The sequence below is a fragment of the Crinia signifera genome, chromosome 4, assembly GCF_055691185.1.
Source record: "Crinia signifera chromosome 4, ASM5569118v1, whole genome shotgun sequence".
NCBI classification, from domain to species: domain Eukaryota; kingdom Metazoa; phylum Chordata; class Amphibia; order Anura; family Myobatrachidae; genus Crinia; species Crinia signifera.
The window spans coordinates 230,491,392-230,512,650 of NC_139220.1; the positions used below are offsets into that span (position 1 = coordinate 230,491,392).

At 42.9% G+C, this 21,259-nt stretch overlaps 1 protein-coding gene across 1 annotated transcript in view; it reads left to right on the plus strand.

The window, feature by feature from the left end:
• The first annotated feature begins 243 nt into the window (after positions 1-243).
• Positions 244-21,259, plus strand: part of SLC24A5 (solute carrier family 24 member 5) — a 44,221-nt gene continuing 23,205 nt past the window's right edge. Inside the window, exons 1-3 of the mRNA XM_083183928.1 lie at positions 244-681; positions 18,270-18,449; positions 20,413-20,496. Of these exons, the coding sequence (XP_083040054.1) occupies positions 510-681; positions 18,270-18,449; positions 20,413-20,496 (436 nt within the window). The 5' untranslated portion in view covers positions 244-509. The remainder of the gene's footprint in view (positions 682-18,269; positions 18,450-20,412; positions 20,497-21,259) is intronic.

Sequence of the window (21,259 nt, forward strand, 5' to 3'; positions counted from 1 at the left end):
ACAAACTGAAAAAAAGAAGGAAATATTAAACTCCTGCATTGGACGGCAAAGCCCCAAACCTTTCTGCATAAATAAATACAATTTACCAGATGATAAAAATGCAAAACCCCAGTAGTTATTTAAGTGACATTTCATTAATGAGGGAGATCAGTGAGTGCGCGTCAGGCTGGGAAAGCAGCAGCACAGAGACACACAGATGTGTCTTGTCTCTGGCTTCATTATAAGCCCCTGGTCAAATAGTTGTGTGAGTGTAGAGTTCTGCACCCCTCGTGATCGGACATCATCTGAGTTTAACTGTTAAATGCTTTGGTCTCATGGTTTCCCTTAGGGACTCATTCATGTAGAACTGGAGTTTGGAGAGACACTAGAAGTATCCCCCAGCCAGAGAGGGTTAATTGGTGCATTTGGACAGGACACCCTGTCTCACATGACGGGGATTATAACGAGGCCTTTCCCATAGTACATGGCACAGAGCTCTGGGAGGTTGCAGGAGGTACTGGGATCACAACATGGACACAGCTGCAACTCTCAGGGGAGGCGGAGGTCGTCGCCGGCCCCGTACCACTGCGCTGGCGACCCTCGCCTTAATGCTGTTGCTGTGGGGAGTGGTGCAGTTGGTGTACCAAGCAGCAGCCCCCTATGGGAGAACCGCTGCAAGGCACCGGCATCGCAGAGACGCAGGTGAGTGGCTGCTGTACCTGACCTGAAGATCTAATTACTCCGTACCAAATTGCATTAGTGCATATAGTGGGGCCTGGAGCTATAGCTTATGTGGTTTTCTAGATTTTAAACTGGGTGCACACCTACAGTTTTGTCTGTCCAATCTCATCTCCCAACATGACCCATTCCAGGAGAGACACAATGCTCTGTTTCTGGAATTTCCTCTTCATTTATGATTGCCATCACCTGTTTTGAACAGGTTACTTTATAACAGTGGTCAGGGAACTTGGTCCTCATTACCCCACGCAGTGCATGTTTTGCAGGTCTCCTCACAGAATCACAAGTGAAATAATTTACTCCACCTGCCAAGGGCGTAACTACCATAGGTGTAAGGGGTGCAGCTGCTATGGGGCCCAGAGCTGAAGGGGGCCCATCTTTCCAGTTTAACTTGTATGTGCTATATACATTTATTACCATCAGTTGCTATATAGCGGGCCCTTACAAACTTTTGCTATGGGGCCTACGAATGTCTAGTTTCGCCTCTGCCACCTGCGGACCTTATATAATGTCTCTGTAAGTAATTAGTACACCTGTGCACCTGCTGGGTTACCAGCAAAACATGCACTGTGTGGGGTAATGAGGACAGAGTTCCCTGACCACTGCTTTATAAGAAAGGTGTTTCGACACAGGTGATGGCAATCATAAATAAGGAGTGACACGCAGGAACAGAGCATGTCCCTCCTGGAGAGGGTCATGTTGGGAGGTATGCAACCTGTCTGGTGGAAACAAAAATCTGGTAATGTAATAAATGTATGCATATGACAATCAACCATTCGCTTCCAAACACTGGGAAATGGACAAGAAAGATTGTTTGGATACATTTGTGAAATCAAATGGATATAACCAATTTGTCTAAATGACCATTGTCTGCTTTCCAGTGTGTGTCTAATTCTTATACTGTATGCTTCCATACATTACCAGACTTTTGTTCCCACTAGATAACCTGGCTGCTGAGCTCTCCATCAGCCGCTGCCCAGCCCTGCCCCCGGCAACCCGGCTGTGTGCGGTGTGACGTTAGCAAGGTTATGCTGCACACAGCCGGGGAAGGAGGCAGGGCCGGACTGCACGGGCCAGGGAGCTGCTGAAGCTGAGTGCAGTGCTGATCTAAACTAATTTTTGTTGGAACAGGAACTATTCTGCATTCCATTATGCAGTGATGAACTGAAGTGTACTTTCTAAACCACAGGTTCTCAAAGTTGATCCTCAGGACCCTACACCGTGCATGTTTTGCAGGTCTCCTCACAGAATCAAGTGAAATTATTATTTCTGTGGATGTTTTAAAATGTGTCAGTCAGTAACGAGTGCACCTGCTGGGTGACCTGGAAAACGTGAACTGTGTGAGGTCCTGAGGACCGAGTTTGAGAATAACTGTTCTAAACCATTCACAAGGCTTGTTAGTTTTTAATTCAACTATGATGAAGTGTAATTTTGGAGGAAAATTATGTATATATCATTCATATATTGGTTCTAATCACGCTTTTCTATTAATATATGAAGATTGACACTGGACACTTTATACTACTATGTTTTAGTACTTTATTGAATAAGAAATCAATTTTGTTCCGTGAAGAGCAGTGGTTCACAAACTGGGTGTCATAGGGCTCTTAGAGGGGTTTGGCGTCCAGGGACAAATTAAACTAGTGCTGGTGGCTGCCAATCATAAAATATATGGACAAATACGTACAAGCACAGCCTTGTCTGCCTGCACATAACAGAGTGTAATGATGATGACAGGTTGGCACAATTTAATTAATATGATTGTTTTTGATAAATGTCTCAATATTTCTGAACTTTTGGCCTAGGGGTGCTTTGAACAAAAATGCTAAAACTCTAGGGTGCTGTGATTCAGGAAAGTCTGGGAACTATGGGTGCATGTTTTGGAAATTGTTACTCATTACTGAATATTCCATAAGGCTGAATCTGACCTGTTAATAATACATACAGTGGCATAACTACTGTAAGGCAGCCACTTGGTGGAGCAAGCAGCAGCAGGGTCTGTGGGCGCCGGCACCCGCTTGACGCACTGACCTGCTGCTGCCCACTGGCTGAGCACCAGAGGCGAGTCAGCTGAAGCGCGGGTGCGGCCATGGCAGAGACGATAAATCCCCCCACTGATTTAATTGACTGTACACAGAGCCAGCTATTGGCTACTGTGTACAGGATGGGCGTGCTGCGTCGGGCTGGGATGCGTCGAAGCCAAGAGAAGCAGCAGTGTATGCTGGTCTCTCTTCCTCTATCCTGCTTCAGCTTCTCCATTATGTGTGTGATGTCATCATGTCACATGCTGGAGAGGAGCCCGTGGGGGGGGCACAAACTTTTTGGCAGGGGGGGGCACAGTTTATAGTTCTGCCACTGAATACATATACAGAGATGCATATTGCAGCACAATTAGTTATGGAACAGATTGTGCAGTATTGATATGTTATTGATCTACAGAAGGACTGCAATGGTGGTGATGCTGATCTGGATGCATACACAGCAAAAGTTATAAGCTCTCAAAATAGTGTACTTATTCCCATATCCAGTGGCGTAGCTCTGGGAGCCGTTACTGTCACAGGGCGCATTGTGTGCCGCAGACACTCTTCCTGCTCCCGCCCACCAACTTCCCATCCAGCGGCAGTGGGGTCTGTCACGGGTGTCGCCAGTGCTCATCAGGCAAAGAAGCAGCATCAGGCGTCAGAAGCAGGGAGGGTGGCACCAGCAGAGGACAATCTCCAGGATCCATTACTGTCACAGGGTGCACTGTGCACCACAGACAGTGCCCAAGAGCCCAAGAAGAGCCTCCCTTCCACCACCAACCTCCTGTTGTCAGTCTTGTCTGCCGCGGCGCAGCGGCGCCACCGGCCGGTTCTACACTTCATACTGCAGGTAGTAGGGATGGGTAATCATATGATGTAACATCGGATTTTTGGTTCCAATGTTCGATGTTTAACCCTACAATGTTGAGGATCCAATGTTTTCTCAACATCGCTACATTTCTCCCCCGATGTTTTTCTCCATTTTCCAATATTTTTTTTTCTTTTGTGTGGTGCTGTCACTGCTTTCGGCAGCCAGCTTACTCCTTGTTTTATATCCATTAACAACAACTTAAAAACAGATACAAAACACACCGGGCCAGATGCACTAAGCTTCAAAAGTGATAAAATGGAGAGTGGTAAATCACCAACCAATCAGCTCCTACCTGACCTGTCACAGACTGTGTTTAAAAAATGTCAGGCAGGAGCGTATTGGTTGGTGGTTTATCACTCTCCACTTTATCACTTTTGAAGCTTAGTGCATATGGCCCTGTGTGTGGTAATGATACAGACTTCAGTTGAGAGGAGAAGAGAGAAAAAAAGATTAACTAAAGAGGAAGTTATAACATTAAACATACTGTATATTATACTACTATATTGCAACAAAATAAGTTTTTCAACGTATAGTATGTTCTATGTTGCATTGTATGTACAGTTTTTTTGTTATTTTCTATGTTCAACTTAACACTGGAACAGAACATTCAGTAGTGTGTAGACAGGTGAAAACTCAAGAGTTACCAGATAAAGTGGATAGCATATTAGAAGACCTGAAGAATGTTCGGAACATGAGTATTACCAGATGGACTGGATCAGAAGGATGTTGGGGACCGGAGAATTTACCACACGGACTGGACCAGATGAATGAAGAATTTCAGAACCGGAGAATTACCATACAAACTCGACTTGATTACTTCAAGAAGACATGCAAAAACTGAAGAATTTACCAATGAACTGGATCCGCTTAGAAAGCAAAAGTGAGTACAGGAATCTCCCTTACAGCATGGCTGTGATATCTGTTGTACTGGTGATCTGCCAAATCCAGAAATACAGCTTTATCTGTCGATAGCCGCTGGGAACAAGCTGCTGAAGCCACCCAGCAATGGCAATGCCCACAGCCTATACTTGAAGGGATCTCACCTCACCGAGCATGAGAGAGAGGAGACTTGTTCGGCTCTTGCTACCCACCGCAAGGAGAGAGTTGATAGCAACACACACAAGAAGGTAACTACTAGGTGTGTGCATAGAAAGGCACCTATGTGACCATAAGATTCACCTTTAAAAATTGTGCAGACTAGATGGGCCAAAAAAAGGTTTCTCTAAACCTTGAAGCTTTCCCTGAAAACTCACCTCCTCAGGCAAGCTTAACAAATTCTGGAACCACCCACATAACTTCCATAAGTTAACATACACAATTACCTCTTTATATGGGCCACACATAAGTTTTAATATTTTCACATCCCGATAATCTAGGGATGCTATACATTGTGGATTTCCTGGGATCATTTTGCTTTTTTGTGGTCCCCACCAGCAGGCATCATGTTATAAAGACAACAGTAGGTATAAGTTGAATCAGATAGTGAAGGGCGAGGAGCTGGACTGGCCGGGTATACAGTATGTGTTTTATACTGCCAGGACATTTGAGGAGTATGGTGCTTTAGTACCTCTCTCCTCTACAGTACCTCTCGTTTCTTGTATTTTAAAAATGGCCGGTACTTGTTTAGTTTCACGGGAGGCAGATATCGCATGCGGTTTGAATAAGATTCGATGTGCGATGCAATTTATTGCCTGCTCATAACCCCACTATCCACTACGGCATGGAGTTGATTTTATATAGTGTGGCGAGCGGACGCGGATTACTTTACATGTATTCCGTGGGGAGCGCACGCGGAATACATGTAAAGTAATCCACGTCCCCTCGTGGAGCTCGCCACACTTCGGGCTCGGTGGCACGCTGCGCTCGCCACACTATATGTGTGTAGAATAGTGTGCTGAGCGTAACGAGGCTCAATGCCCGAAGCATGGTTAGCAAATGCGGTGCACTGATACGGTGTCCGTGTTGACTTTCGTGACAAAATCCCCATAAAACCCATGTCGACCTTTTCCCTGTGGACATTGCATGTTGACTTAAACCCATGTTTACCTTGACAAAATGATCCCAAATGATCCCAATCAAATTTACTAAAGGTTCTAAAACTGATGATGTTGCCCATAGCAGGTGCTGAGCTCTTGCTCCTGCTGCGTGTAAAGGGGGAGATGTCAAAACACCATGGCATCTCTCCCATATTACACGAGGAGCTGTTGGATGCCAGTGGCCCAGAAGTGGGGCTTTAGGAAAGTATAGTGCTGTATATGGTGGACAGTGTGAAAGGACCAAGATACTGAATGCATTATGTAAAGGGCACAGCTACGGGGGGCACTGTGTGTAAGGGGTGCTACCACTGGGGACTTTGTTTGCTAATGGCACAGCTTCTGCAGGCATAATGTGTAAGGGGCAGAATAACTGGGGTCATTGTGTGTAACCAGTACTACTACTGTGATATTTATGCAAATTGCACAACTACTGGGTAAAGGTCTTTGGGTCGATCACTGTAGGTCAACACATGAAATAGGTTGACACAAGCATTTAGTCGACAATGGGAAGGTTGAAATTCAAAAGGTCGACATCAGTTTTTCACATTTTTTGGGCACACTATTTTATTCTTTCCCCACACCGTAGTGGATGGTAGGGCATGAAATACTGCCTGTTGGTGTCAAAAAAAAAAATCTTGTAAAACTCGACCTATTGCTTGTGTTGACCTTCCAACCCTGTCGACCTAAGCCATGTTGACCCAATGCGTGTCGACCTAATGACCGTATCCCCAACTACTGAGAGCAATGTGCATGGGGCACAACTACTCTAGGCATTAAGGGGGTTATTCTAGTTCACTCTTTCTGACCAAATCCTTCTTAGAGGGACAAAACCATGTGCACTGCAGGTGGGGCAGATGTAACATGTGCAGAGAGAATTATATTTGGGTGGGGTTTTACTTCAAAGTGAGATCTATATTGCAGTGTAAAAATAAAGCAGTATTTACCCTGCACAGAAACAAAATAACTCACCCAAATCTAATTCTCTCTGCACATTTTATATCTGCCCCCTGCAGTGCACATGGTTTTGTCCATCTAAGAAGGATTTTGTCAGAGAGTGAACTAGAATAAGGCCCTAAATGTGTAAGCATCATTACTGTAGGCATTATGTGCAAGAGGCACAACAGCTATGGTCATTGTGAAATTGCTAGTGTGTGGAGTAATATGTATTGGGCAAAATCACGCGCTGTGCCTTTTTTTATAAAGTATGGAAGGGGCACCAAAATGGTTATTTGCTTAAAGAACTAAGGTCGGCCCTGCCCATAGCAACCAATCAGATTCTACCTATCATTTTCTAGGATGCAATAAAGAAATGATGGACAGAATAGGATTGGTTACTATGGGCAAAATCACATCTTTTAATTATTAGAACCTTTAGTAAATGTACCTCTTAGAGCAGGGTCATAACCTTTTTATTGAATACATAGAAGTCTATAAGCCTAGTAGCAGCTCAGGATCAGCCTCTTGCAGCCTTGACATGCATGTTGTCATGCAAGAGCTTCTTCAGTCCCTACCAACACAGATCCCCCAAGGACTTGACAATTGTTAGACTTTGGGGGTATTCCATCTCGGTTTCTGACCAAACAAATCTGTTTGGTCAGAAACTGTCTCGGATTGTCAAATTCACGGCTGCTTTTCAACAATCTGTGGCCGTGTTTGCCGACATGCCCACTTTCTGACTCTTGACAGCAGGCGATTTTCAGTCGAGCTAAGCGAAAATGGCCCAGGATTCCGACTGTTGGGACGTTCCGACAGTCGGAATCCGGGATTGAATACCGCTCTTTTGTGGGGGGTAATAAGAGACATCGGTCTTGGGACAGTATTCAATGAGGCCAATTCACCATGTTTCATGGCGAATTTGTGCTATTTTCACTTTGGAAGGTGATTTTTCTTTTTTGTGTCAGAAAGTGAATCACCCTATTCAAGGTGCACTTTTCACCGACGGTGAACAGTGAATGAGGGATAATTCACCGTCTGATTGGCCATGAGTGTATTCAATGAGAAGATGGCGAATTGCTTTCTAAGTAATTTTCGCCGTGTGTCACCGTGTAGCAATCGCCATCTTTTCATGGTGAAGTGGAATGTGAACTTTTAAAATAAATGTTGTTTTTTTTTAAATTTGGTGTAAAAAAAATCAGGAATTTTATTCTGTGAAGGGGCATGCTATTTACAGCACATGAATATATATTTAATAAAATATATATATATATATATATATATATATATATATTTATTTATTTATTTATTTTTTACACCTAGCAGCCAGCAGGGGACCGGGAGCTGAGAGCCGCTCATTACATATTCATATATTCACTGCTCCCGATCATTACATATGCACGATCGGGAGCAGTGAGTACCCAGTCCACTGCTGGCTCTCCCGGGGGGCAGCTTGTGAGCCCACCTCCCCCCCCCCACATACGTTCTGGGGCAGGCAGAGAGACTTCCATCTCCCTGCCTGCCACCGTCCTCAGGCTCCCTGTGGCGTCCGCCGCAGGGGTTCACATTCGCCATCAGTGGCAGCGAGCCCCTGCCTCATTGAATAGTGTGTAAGGGAGGGCTCCAGCCCTCCGGTACACAGCGAATGTGCAGCGAATCCTAAACAGGATTCGCTGCACATCGCGATTAGGGTCATTGAATACTGCCCATGATATTCTATCCTTTTTAGGCGCAGACACATGTCGTACAGTCTTTTTATATTGCATTTGTTGTACTAATTTTGGATAATTTTGTATCTTCTATCCGGTTTAAAACCTATTACATATGAATCTTTAATATTAAAATCTATCAATGCTATACCTCAGATTACCCAGTGTCTTTATAAAAAAAATGTTAGCACAGTAAGTTGTGATTTATATTAATCAGAAAAGTTTTCTTGTTCATTACAAAATAACTCTCTCATTCATTCTTCTTAAAAGCAGCCCCGTACAAACACCTAGACAACACACACAGAAGAATTACTGTTGGATGAAAGATATCACCGCAATATTTTTATAGAAAATGTTACTTATGCACAATCACCTCTTACATTCATTTATATCTATCTATTAATATATAGATTGTTAAAAGTAACAATAATGAATAGTGCGCTACATTCTGGAAGGAAAGACTTCTAAAGATCGTTCTACAAATGTCTCTATTACAATCTTATTAAGCACGGCCATAAAAATACAGAGGCTAGTATATAAAATAGAATTGGAAATTGTATAGTGCGTGCTCGTGCTGAATGGTAGGTCGTTTAGGTTGGGAGAGGGGGGGGGGTGTAACAGTGCAGAATATGCAGGTAAGGCATATTGGGGTAGTTTAAAAAAAAACTGGGAAGCGAATGATAGATTACTGTTGCTTGGTGATAAATTTATACGCATAGACATCAACATGTATTTTCTTACATTTGATTCAATTTTTAAATGATGCTCAAAAATTGTAGCAATCAAGCATGTTTGCTGATATAGAAAATTCCTGCATATGCAAAAGCTACAGTTATTTCAAATAAACTAGTTCAATAATATTGGTTTTATCATGTGGTGCCTGAATTTCTCTTCCTTATCAAACAACCACATTGCAGTAACTGTCTTGATTCGGATTTGCACACCATTGTGATGGCTTACATACAAATCCAATGTTTGTGGAACTGCGCACATGCAGAACTGGGCCTGAGATATCATTTCCAGTCCTCCCTTAACCCCAGCATGAATGACCTGTTGCAGTGGGGCAATGTCCAGGACTATTCTACAAAGTGGGTGAATGGTTTTGTAGGCGTGCTGAGTCCAGGTTTTTTTAAACCCAGCAGTGTTGTTCAGGTGGCCGGTCTGAGAAAGCTTTGGTGTATGCAGACTAGCCGAGGGTTGCGATCACCCTAACCGATGTTCCTGCCTAAATTCTCTACACTCATTTAAGAAGTGGTGTTGTGGTAGAAATATCAGCTTCCAATGCTGGCCAGGTAGGAATACTCACTCCTTGGGGTCGATCCTATTAGGTCCGACGGGTGCAAGGTGCCATTCGGGTGCTGTTTTCATGCATTTAAATGCTGAAAATGGCACCCCAATTATGACCCCATTAACCCAACAAAGCCACATTGAGTAGGCCAGTGGTTTCCAAACTTTTTTGAATTATGACACCCTAGATCACCATAATTATTATTATTTTTTTTAAAGCACTGGCCAAAGGTTTCCTGTTGAGAAACTTAGAGACTATAAGTGGTGGTTCCCACTGACAAGTGAAGGGGATGAAGTGCCGGGGGGCGGGGCTAAACCCTGTGCTTAAACAGCCCATTATAAAAAGTTTAGCATCTCTTCTAGAAATGCTTCATTAACAGGGGCTGCTGTGATTGGACAGCAGATCCAGCTGCTGTCCAATCGCAGCAGCCTCTGTCAATTAAGCTTGTCACAGGATAACAGCCTGTAGTGGTGTCATTTCTACAGTATGGTACATGTTTTAGTGGCATTCATCTTAGGGCAAATATCAAGAGAAGCGTCTTTAATACAGAGAAATAAATGTATGGAACCAAAAGATGTGAGCAAAGTTGGAAGCATGACCTGCCATGTCTGTGGGAATTGCTCTCAAAGCCCTTACTTGTTTCCAACACCAAAAGGGCACAAGCGTGCTTGTCCGGCTTTACTTCTAACCTTTTCCCTGTCTATTTATATTTGCTATGAGATCTGTGGGGAATTCTGTTAAATGGTTAGATATAAACTACTGACAGTGGATTCTCCTTTCCTAGCATTCTCTTATGTGTTGCTAATCTAAAAAAAGAAAATTGGAACACTACAGAATGTAGTTCGCTGGTTTACTTTATTCTTGTAGCAGATTAAATGGGATGTGGCTGATAACTGCATTGGACACGGACTATCTTAATTGACAGCAACATGTCCTCAGGGCTGCAATTCTCTTACATATGTCAGAAGTCGGAGCTCATTTTAGCTAGTTGGTTATAATGGGCCTTGGAAACTGGGTCTGGAAATCTATTGATTGCTTGATTGACGATTACAGTTGCTAAGTATACTCCGCAAGCCTTTCTGGCTGGTGGTAAGTGCAATTAACATTTTGTGAAGAAATTTAATTTGCCAGAGTCCAGAGGATCCTGGTCAGATGCAGAGGTTTGTCTTTTTATTCCCCTTTATTCACTACTAGAACTTTTAACTGTAACCATTTTTTACATTTATTTTTTTCTCTATGGTCCCCAATCGATTTTAAGTATAAAAAAAATTGTATTCCAGCCACGTACTGCTGTACTGTACGATATGATATAGAAGGCAGTCCTCTGCCTGGGCAGTTCTTTAATTGAGAAATCTACTAAGTGGGAAATATACAAAGTGGATTTACTTCTAAAGAACAGTTATAAAACAGTTGAAAAACATTGAACAACATCAAACAAGGTAAATACAATACTTATTCCACACTTTCTCAAACAATCTCCTCTTTACCTGGTCACCAACAGACAAACTATCACATCATGCTCACCACAATGCTACTTCTCATTTCATTACATGGCATACTTACCAAACTTCAACCATCCTATAATCTCCCTGACACTCACCACTCAGTACACATTGCCTCTTCCATTATTCACTCCCCTCTTCTAAACACTCATGAGCTCTTTAATTACTTCTCTACTTGTACTTTCACATCCACTTCCCATCACCAATACAAAAAACTGCAAACATCCACCTATCTCTATCTCTCCTTTCTAATCTTATTAGCTGGTGACATATCACCAAACCCAGGCCCCAACCACCTGACCCACCCAGATTTAATGGCTTCTAAGCCTAGAAATTCAGCTAACGTCATAAATATCACATGCCTCCCACCACACACCAAACAACTTAAATGTGCCCTATTAAATGCACGCTCTGTTTGCAATAAATTAACAACCATCCATGACCTCTTCATCTCCCACAACTTCAATCTGATGGCAATTACAGAAACCTGGCTCACACAATCAGACACGGTCTCGCCTGCAGCACTGTCACATGGTAGTTTCCACTTCACTCACACCTCCAGGCCTGGTAACTGTAAAGGAGGTGGAGTTGGTATATTACTGTCACAAGCCTTCACATACTCAGTTCTCCCACCAGTTCCTTCACTCACATTTACATCATTTGAAGTACACTCCATTAGGGTTTTTTCCCCTTTTTCTCTGCGTGTTGCTGCTATCTATCGCCCACCTGGGCTTCCCAAATCTAAATTTCTGGAAGATTTCTCTGCCTGGCTCCCCCATTTCTTATCCTCTGACATCTCCACTATCATCCTGGGTGACTTCAACATTGCTATTGACAGTCCACTATCTCTGCATGCCTCCAAACTCCTCTTGCTAACCTCCTCTCTTGGCCTCTCCCAGTGGTCCGACGCCGCTACTCATGAGGAAGGCCACTGCCTTGACCTCATTTTCACCAGGCTGTGCTCAGTCTCTGATTTTACTAACACTCCCTTCCCTTTCTCTGATCACAATCTCATTACTCTCTCTCACTCTTCTCCATTACCCCAAGCTCACTGACACAGAAATCATGCAAGCCTACTCTAACCCGCAGAAATACTAATGCTTTTAATTTTCCACAACTTTCCACCTCCCTGCAACAACAGCTCTCACTAATTTCTACATTTACCTCTCCTGACTCTGCTGTTTCCCACCTCTACCAGACTCTTGAAACAGCCCTTGATGAAGTTGCTCCAGCTACCCATTATACCCCACGTAGGCTTAGATGCCAACCGTGGCACTCCAAGACAACTATGAAATCAGTCACGTAAAGTTGAACACCAATGGCGTAAATCTCGTAATATTACTGATTTCCTCACATATAAGACTAGCTACCACTCCTACTGCAATGCTTTGGACACGGCCAAACAAACATACTACCAATCTCTCATCTCTTCTCATGCCACCAACCCTAAGCGACTTTTTAACACATTTAAGTCTCTTCTGTACCCTCCCCCACCGGCTACCATCAGTGCACAAGAACTTGCCTCCTACTTTAAGGACAAGATTGATAACATCCGAGATGAAATGGTATGCTCCACAATCTCTAACCCTCTTTCTGCCACACCTGAACCCTCTGGCACTTTCTCTTCGTTTGAGCCCACACATGAAAAGGAAGTATCCGCACTCTTCTTATCCTCCTACTCTACTACCTCTCCTCTTGATCCTATACCTGCACAAGTCATTAAAAATCTATCTCCTGTGCTTATTCCAACCTTAACTAAAATCTGCAATCTCTCTCTTGCTACTGGTACTTTTCTGTCTCTGCTCAAACATGCAGTGATTACTCCCATTCTGAAAAAAACACAATTCTGACCCAAACTCTATCTCTAACTATCCTCCTATCTCTCAGCTCCCATGCCTCTCTAAGCTACTCGAGAGACTTGTCTACTCTCGCCTAACAAAATTTCTTAACTCTAACACCCTATTAGACCCGCTTCAGTCAGGCTTTCTTTCTGAACACTCCACTAAGACAGCACTGAATAAAGTGGTGAATGATCTGGTAACAGCTAAGTCTAAAGGCCATTACTCACTGCTTATTCTTTTAGATCTTTCTGCTGCATTTGACACTGGATCACACTCTCCTTTTACAAACACTACACTCCCTAGGTCTTAATGATACAGCCCTTTCCTGGTTCACATCTTACCTATCTGATCGCTCTTTCACTGTTCGCTTCTCTGACTCTACTTCCTCTTCACTACCTCTGTCAGTCGGAGTTCCGCAAGGCTCAGTCTTGGGTCCTCTGCTTTTCTCAATCTATACCTCCTCGCTTGGCAAACTAATCAGCTCTTTCTGATTTCAGTATCACTTATATGCGGATGATACTCAAATCTATCTATCAACCCCAGAGTTGTCACCAGTGGTTTTGGGCCGAGTCTCTGAATGTCTCTCTGCCATCTCATTTTGGATGTCTTCTCGCCAACTCAAACTCAATATTTCCAAAACTGAATTACTTATTTTCCTGCCAACTAAGAACAGTTACCATCCTGATCTCTCCATCACTGTTGACAACTCGACAATCTACCCTACCCCACAAGCTCGTTGCTTAGGGGTCACCCTCGACTCTGACCTGTCCTTTGTTCCCCACATTCAATCTGTCTCCAAATCATGTTACATGCATCTAAAAAACATATACAAAATACGACCGTATCTCACACAAGACACTACTAAATCTCTTATCCATGCACTCATTATATCCCGCATTGATTATTGCAATAGTCTCCTAACTGGTCTTCCCAAGAACAGACTCTCACCACTGCAATCCATTTTAAATGCTGCTGCTAGGCTGATCTTCCTTGCAAGATGCTCATCGTCTGCTGATCCGCTCTGCCAGTCCCTCCATTGGTTGCCTGTATATTACCGTATTCAATATAAAACACTTCTACTTGCATATAAAGCTATTAACCATACTGTACCAGCATATATCTCTGCACTTATCAGAAAATATCTCCCATCTCGACCACTCCGCTCTGCACAAGATTTGCGTCTCTCATCTGAGCGGATCATTAGCTCCCATTCACTATTACAGGACTTTCATCGGGCTGCTCCCATCCTATGGAATGCCCTTCCATGCACAATAAGACTCTCTGCTAGCCTCCAAACTTTCAAGCGTTCCCTGAAAACTCACCTCTTCAGGCAAGCCTATCATATTTAAGTTCTACACGCATAACCCTCTGAGGCACTTTATGTATTATATAGCTTCCCTTCTGGACTTGTAACTTGTTGGGACTGCTATGCTATTACTGATGCCTGTCCTTGTGTTTCCCTCCTATATACCTAATAGATTGTAAGCTTGCAGCAGGGCCCTCTAACCTCCAAGTCTGTCTGTTACCCAGTTTGTTTTATCACTGTCTACTATTGTAAAGCGCAACGGAATCTGCTGCGCTATATAAGAAACTGCAAATAAATAAATAAGGTGCTATGGTTTGATGTTATACAGACTTTTTTTTCTATTATTAATTACTTTATGTATGCACAACTTTCATTTGTGGTGTTTTATGCAGACGTGCTTTATCAATATTAATGCATTGCTTCACACTACTATTGTAAGTAAATCCTTCTTGAAATAGTATATAGGTAATCGTGTTTCCGCTAGGATGTGGGCAGGGTACCAAAGTTTAGACACAGGTTTGTTGTGCTTGCCTTCAGCATGTGCTCAGTCTTAGAGGGGGCCTGATCATCTGAAGAGTGGGCATGGTCCCACCTTGTCACACTTTGAGGCATGCCCCGCACTTACGGACATACTGGCCTGCCCGCAAGCCTTCCTCTCGGTGTGAATCGACTGATGCCTTGCGCATGCACTGTGGCCTGTGTGTGGGGAAGGTGCAGGTAAGGCTGTTTAGCTACTAAAAGGTCACTGCACAGTTGGGATTTTTTTGTTTTGTTTTTTTAATCTGGCTGGGCCTAGTGCCCTGCTAAACAGCCTAGGTTTAAAAAAAAATTGGGTTAGCAAACACTGAATTATGTCTATTTCAAATTTACTAAGCAAGTAATGGGTTAAGAGCTTACATCTGTTCTGCAGAAAATGAAAGTCTTGCCACGAACCATGGCCAGTGGACTATTGAAGACTGAAAGAAGGTCTTACAGACCGATGAATCAAAATGTTAAATGTTTTGTTCAACACGCAGGGTTTTTGTACACCGTAAGGATGGTTTTTCAATGTATGTGGTTTATTTATGAGCAGCTGCCGTTTCCTGACATGTTTTTTAACCAAAAAACAGTGGTGGTTTTACCTATGAGCTGCACAACTGCAGCCCCCCCCCCCTGCTGGCAGTGTATTCCTTTTGGTAGTCCAACCTGCCAGTCACCCAAGGCAGTCCCATTGGGAGGTGTTCCCTCACTCTGGGATGCCTTTATGGGCTGCTTTAGCTGCAGCCCATAGAAATCCAGGTTATGCGCATGTGCAGTACCGAGGCTGATAATGCGCACACGCTGGTCCCAGCGCCTGTCATCTGCAGTTTACAGGCACCGGCACCATGATTTAGCTTCTATGGGTTGAACCTGAGGACATGCTCAGTACCAAGGATGTTACAGCGAGGGTGGCAGCAGCAGAGACTGAACTAATTCTGAGGCAAAGAACAAGACTATAGGCCTCAATTAATAGGATGAGCAGCACTTTCCAAACTTAAAACAGGTTGTGATGAATTGTACAGAAGGGTAAAAACAACCTACAATTAAAGCATGTGTGGGAATTAATACAACAGCAATCAGTACATATGGGTATAAAATTGGAATAGATATAAGGCTATTCTTACAAAGCAATATGGATCAAATGGCATTTGAGGTAACAATATAATTAAGAAAGGTGCAGGCTAGATGGGCCAAATGGTTCTAATATGCCACGAAATTCTAGGTTTCTATTTCATTTTGATTGTAGAAAGAATGTCACACACGTGGAGAAATGAGGGTGTTCTAAAATGTTTCACCTGTGCTTGTTGTAATATTTTTATTTGTTTTCTCTTTCCCTTTTCTTGGCTACATAGAAATTGATGGATGGGTATGAATGCAATTTTCAGATGGAAAATTTCAGATTACAGAGTAATAAATAATTTTACAGCTGCTTTTTATCTTTACTTTCTCATTAAATTTGTTTCTTGGTCATTTTAGTGTATTTAATGTGGAACAAAATTTCCATGTAAGTAAGATTATCCATAGATGTTAAATAATGGAGAAATATTCATGTCCTAAAGAACTACTATTAAATAGAAAACCATTTAGATGGTAGCAGTAAGGCACCGCACATACTTTTTTTTTTAATTCGCCCTGAGGACTTTTTCATTAAATCACATGACAAATGTCACCGAATACATCTCTTGGACCACATCTAACATCCGTTATTAAGTAATATCCCAAACTTATTTCTGCTAGTGCGGCTTTAATGTGTACACAGGACATTTTCATTTCCCTTATCCTGTGCTGCTAACAATAAAGTGTCATGGTTAATAGAGTGGCACTGAGCATGACCAATGGAAGAAAAAATGTAACTCGTTACATAGGGTCTGACAGTGTTACAATTGTAACCCTCTTTGGTTTTTTTTTCTGTCTTGTTGCAGAGTTGGATGCCTTTCATATTGGGTCACACTCTGACCCAAGAAATTGGCATACAACCAAAAAAAGTTGCAGTGTTAAAAAAAAAAAAAAAAAAGCTGCCCAGCATTTTCAGACTACATGCAAAAGCAACCAGTATTTATTTGCAAAAATAAAATATGAATTATGTATTTGCACCCCCTTGCATTGTATACTTCCAGACCAACCTGATTTGGTTGGTTTGTTTAACCTCCTCCTATGTAATAGGGCCCTTTTTTTGGCTCTGAGGGCCTGATTCAGAGGTGGTCGCTGCTGCGTCCATTAATAGATTAGCAGGAGCGATAATAAGCAAATATTAGTTTCATAATTCCGCTTGTGCCTGCAATGTGCCGATACTGAAGCCTACTTTCTGGACCACTGCATACAGTAACACTGCCCGTAGTTATAGACAGGTGCAGTTTCTCTATCTGAAAATGTGAGAATGCCGCTGCTGCATTTTTTTTTTTTTTTGTTTTGTGTGTGATTATTTTAGATTACCACTCAGAAATGCCCGTTTACTTTTCCGTCATCTTTCTGATGCAGTCTATGATTGTGTCCAATTTCCCTTCAACTCCCCGGCAGTCCTTGGTGGTGGTTTTTGGAATGTACTCACAATGAGTTGTATGATTGAAGCTTCAATTAAATAGGGGGCTGGCCTACTAGGATCAAAAGGATAGGAGGACTAAATATCCATTATTTTTTTTTTTTTTTTTTTAATTTACAGGTTGCCAGCAACTACCAATCTGCTCACATCTGCTGTGTTATGCCATTATGAAAAAGCCCGAAAGCAGCAATCATCTGAAAACTGTTTTCAGAGTAGTGACAGAATTGTGCAAAAGGACGTCCACCGCTCTCTTCAGCCACAGGCCTGTCTGCCACTTGGAAACTTCTGTGGCTCCCAGCATCTTCACTGCCACGGGCTGCCCGGAAGCTGCACCTCTCTTCTCAGCTAGTCAGGGAGAGAGTGTTGCATGACTGGTTGTATGAGTCATCTAAAGACAAATTGCATGTATTTATTTAAAGCACATGCAATCTGCTCCCAATTCCAGCTGATCTGATGTGCAGCACGTCCGATCATAGGACCTCCCAGGGCCGGGAGATTGTGTGATTGTGTGTACACAATTATACAATCCATTTTACAATCCATTGAGATTGTATGATTGGGTGCAATGTCTTTCTGATGTATGGCCACCTTTAATCTATTGCAACAGCAACTTTTCTGCCTAGGGTCAAGGTAATGCAAGTGCTGTAGACTTTATTTCAGATGTGTTATGTATTCACAGTAGCACATAATCCCTCCATTACATAAAGTTCAGCTTTGCATCATGTGCCAGAGTCTGGGAGTGTGTGCCTAGCAGAGGGCACGGAGTCCTGTTCTTTTGCTGTAAACGTTTGAGAAGTTATCATAGAAAAATGCTACATTTGAAAGAATTTGCTGGGAATTACCATTATTATAAAACCTTTTAGAGAGACTTTCTGCCTATTTTTTTTTTTTTTTTAGAAGGCGTACAGTGTTGGCGTACAGTGTATCTGCCATAAAGCTGCACTGCTGTCTGTTAATGGTGACTAAAGCCATGCTTGTCTCTTCCAGACAATGAAACGATCTGCATCTTATCACCATCATCTGAGTTTCCCAAAGGATTGTTCACGGATCAGGAGAGAAGAGAAGGAGGGATAATCATTCACTTCCTAGTCATTCTGTACATGTTCCTAGCTGTGGCCATTATCTGTGATGACTATTTCATCCCATCCCTGGAAGTTATTAGTGAACGTACGTATAATAAAAGGCTTTGTCATGCAGAGGAGACATTTCAGTTGCAGCTTTTCATTACTGAAGGAATGTATTCATTTGGAGTAACTGCAGCACTAACAGAAATAAAAACAAATATCACGTAACTGGTGTTTTGGTATTTATGACTGTACTGTATGAAAGACAAATGTTTACTCGTACCCCCTCAGTATACTTTCCAACTATCATGATTTCGGGGATCCTGCCCTTTATCACCGCAATGAGAGGAAGAGTGCTGTATGCCATGTCGCTGTTTATGAGCACACAAGTTAAATTTGCCCTGAAAAATAAAGCACGCTTTTTATTTTTTTGTGGCCATTTTAGTCACATTTACGAATGAGCATTTAAAATTGAAATGCCAGTGATGCTACATTAAATTAGCTGGTAACCAGCAATGGACTTGGGCCAAGAATCATCGCTGGCATTGTTTGAGCATATTCCCAGGCCACAGTGGCGTGGTCTTGTGACACCCCCAGTCTCTGCATGCTACTGAGCCAGACTTTCAGGCAGCCAGAAGTCCCAGATGGCCAAACCGGCCCTGCTGGTAACCTGCCCTTACATTATTGTTGAGGGAAATTCGAGGAGGGAACTTCATTTGCTTCAATTGATTCCTTAGGAATTAATGGAAGTATACAAAGCAGACTTTGGGCCAGATGTACTAAGCTTGAAAAGTGATAAAATGGAGAGTGATAAGCCCTCAGCTAATCAGCTCGTAACTGCCATATCTCAGGCCATGTTTGAAAGATAACAGGTAGGAGCTGATTGGTTGGTGGTTTATCGCTCTCCATTTTATCACTTTTTCAATGCTTACTACATCTCGCCCCATGTCTTAAAAAACCCATCATGTCAAAATGATTAAAAAAATAAGCAAAGGTGGGAATTGGTTACTTGGGTTCCATACCTAGGGTTCATTCTAGCACCCACTATCTTTGAAAACCCATGCAGTTCCTGTTCCTTGCCTGGGATGTCGCTGTCTGCTGCTGTGTTTCTAGCACAGGTCTGGCTTGCATATCAGTGCTGATATAAAGACCACACTGTGCTAGAAGCACTACAGCAGACAGCGACACCCCAGGCAGGGAAGAGGAACTGCATGGGTTTTCAAAGATAGTGGGTGCTAGAATGAACACTATAGACCACTGTCCTGTTCAAACTCCCACTCATCGAATACTTATCCAGGGAAACAATGCTTTCGGGAAGATGCACATTAGTGACAGGACATGTTTACAGAATATGGCTTCCTTTTGGTATTTAATTTTTTTATTATTTAACCTGATGTTTAACTTTACTAATCTGATCATAAGCAATCTGCACAAGCGCAGGACTCGTTATCTTTTGTGCAAGTGCTGACACCATATCTGTGGGGAGCTGGGGGAGGGGGATACGGTTGGTTGGTCGACCTAAAGATGGTCGACAGTCATTAGGTCGACATACTGCAAGGTCGATGTGAGTCTAGGTCAACATGGGACAATGTCAACAGGTCATTAGGTTGACACGCGCATTAGGTCAACATGGTCTAGGTCGACATGGGGTTTTTCACTGTTTTTTGAGCCGATATGCGCCGACAGGTGATATTTCATGCCCTACCTTCCACTAGGACGTGGTGCTAGAATAAAATAGTGTGTCGAGCGCAGCGAGGCATGGTGACCGAAGCATGGCAAGCGCATGTGGTGCACTTAATCCTGTGTCTATGTCAATAGTGTCTACATTCGGGTAAAAAAACTGAAAAACACCATGTCAACCTTTTGACTGTCGACCTAATGATCTGTCGAGCTAGTAATGTCGACCTAATGACTGTCCACCATCTTTAAGTCGACCATATGATCCATACCCACAGTAACTTGCTAACTTATAACTGTCCCTATCTCCTTTGTCGTATGGTATATGATTACAAACATCTGTTACTGATCATTGAACATTTCTTTCATGTCTGTTTTGCAACCCCAAGGTCTTGGTCTCTCACAGGATATTGCTGGAGCTACGTTTATGGCGATAGGAAGTTCAGCACCAGAACTTGTAACCACGTTTTTAGGTAAAGTGTGTGTGTGTGTGTGTTGTGTTGTGTGTGTGTATAAAAGAAAAATGTAAATGTACAAATAAAATTTTGGCTGTACAATTAGATATTGTCCGGATCTGTTTTAGATTTAAATGTTATGGAGTGATTGGATTACTGATTCGTGTTCTATAGCATAAGGTAAAACAAGGCGGCGATGTATCAAATTATGAGAGCGTAAAAAGTTTAGAAGTTGCCCAAACTTAACATGAGCTTCCAACTGTCACTGTACAGGCTGTTAGACAGAAGCTCATTGGTTGTTGGAAGCAACTTCTATACTTTTTTTCTCTTGATACATCACCCCCCCCCCCCCCCAGGGGCGAATTTAGGGGTCAGGCCACCCCTAGGCACAACATTTTTGTCCCCCCCCCCCCCCCCCCTCCTATTTTAATCTAATCATATATGTATATACAATGTTATTTATATTTCATTAAAATTTAACTGTAGCCCACCTCCAATATTTTTTTAAGCACTGTGGACTGCTCACTGTACAGAGGACCCGGAGAGAGGGAGGCACTTATTAGTACAGTGATTAGTACATTGGCTCTGTCAGTCTCTCTCCGGCTCACACACTGTGACTGACTGAGCGCAGGGAGGATCTGCGCGCCGCTCAGCTCCTGGATACACAGCAGCCAATAGACTGTGTGTGTGTGTGTGTGTGTGTGTGTGTGTGTAAAGTAGCCAATGGGCGGGCGCCGGCAGCAGTGAGTCTGAGACATTTCCGGACGCGCAGGGGGACCGT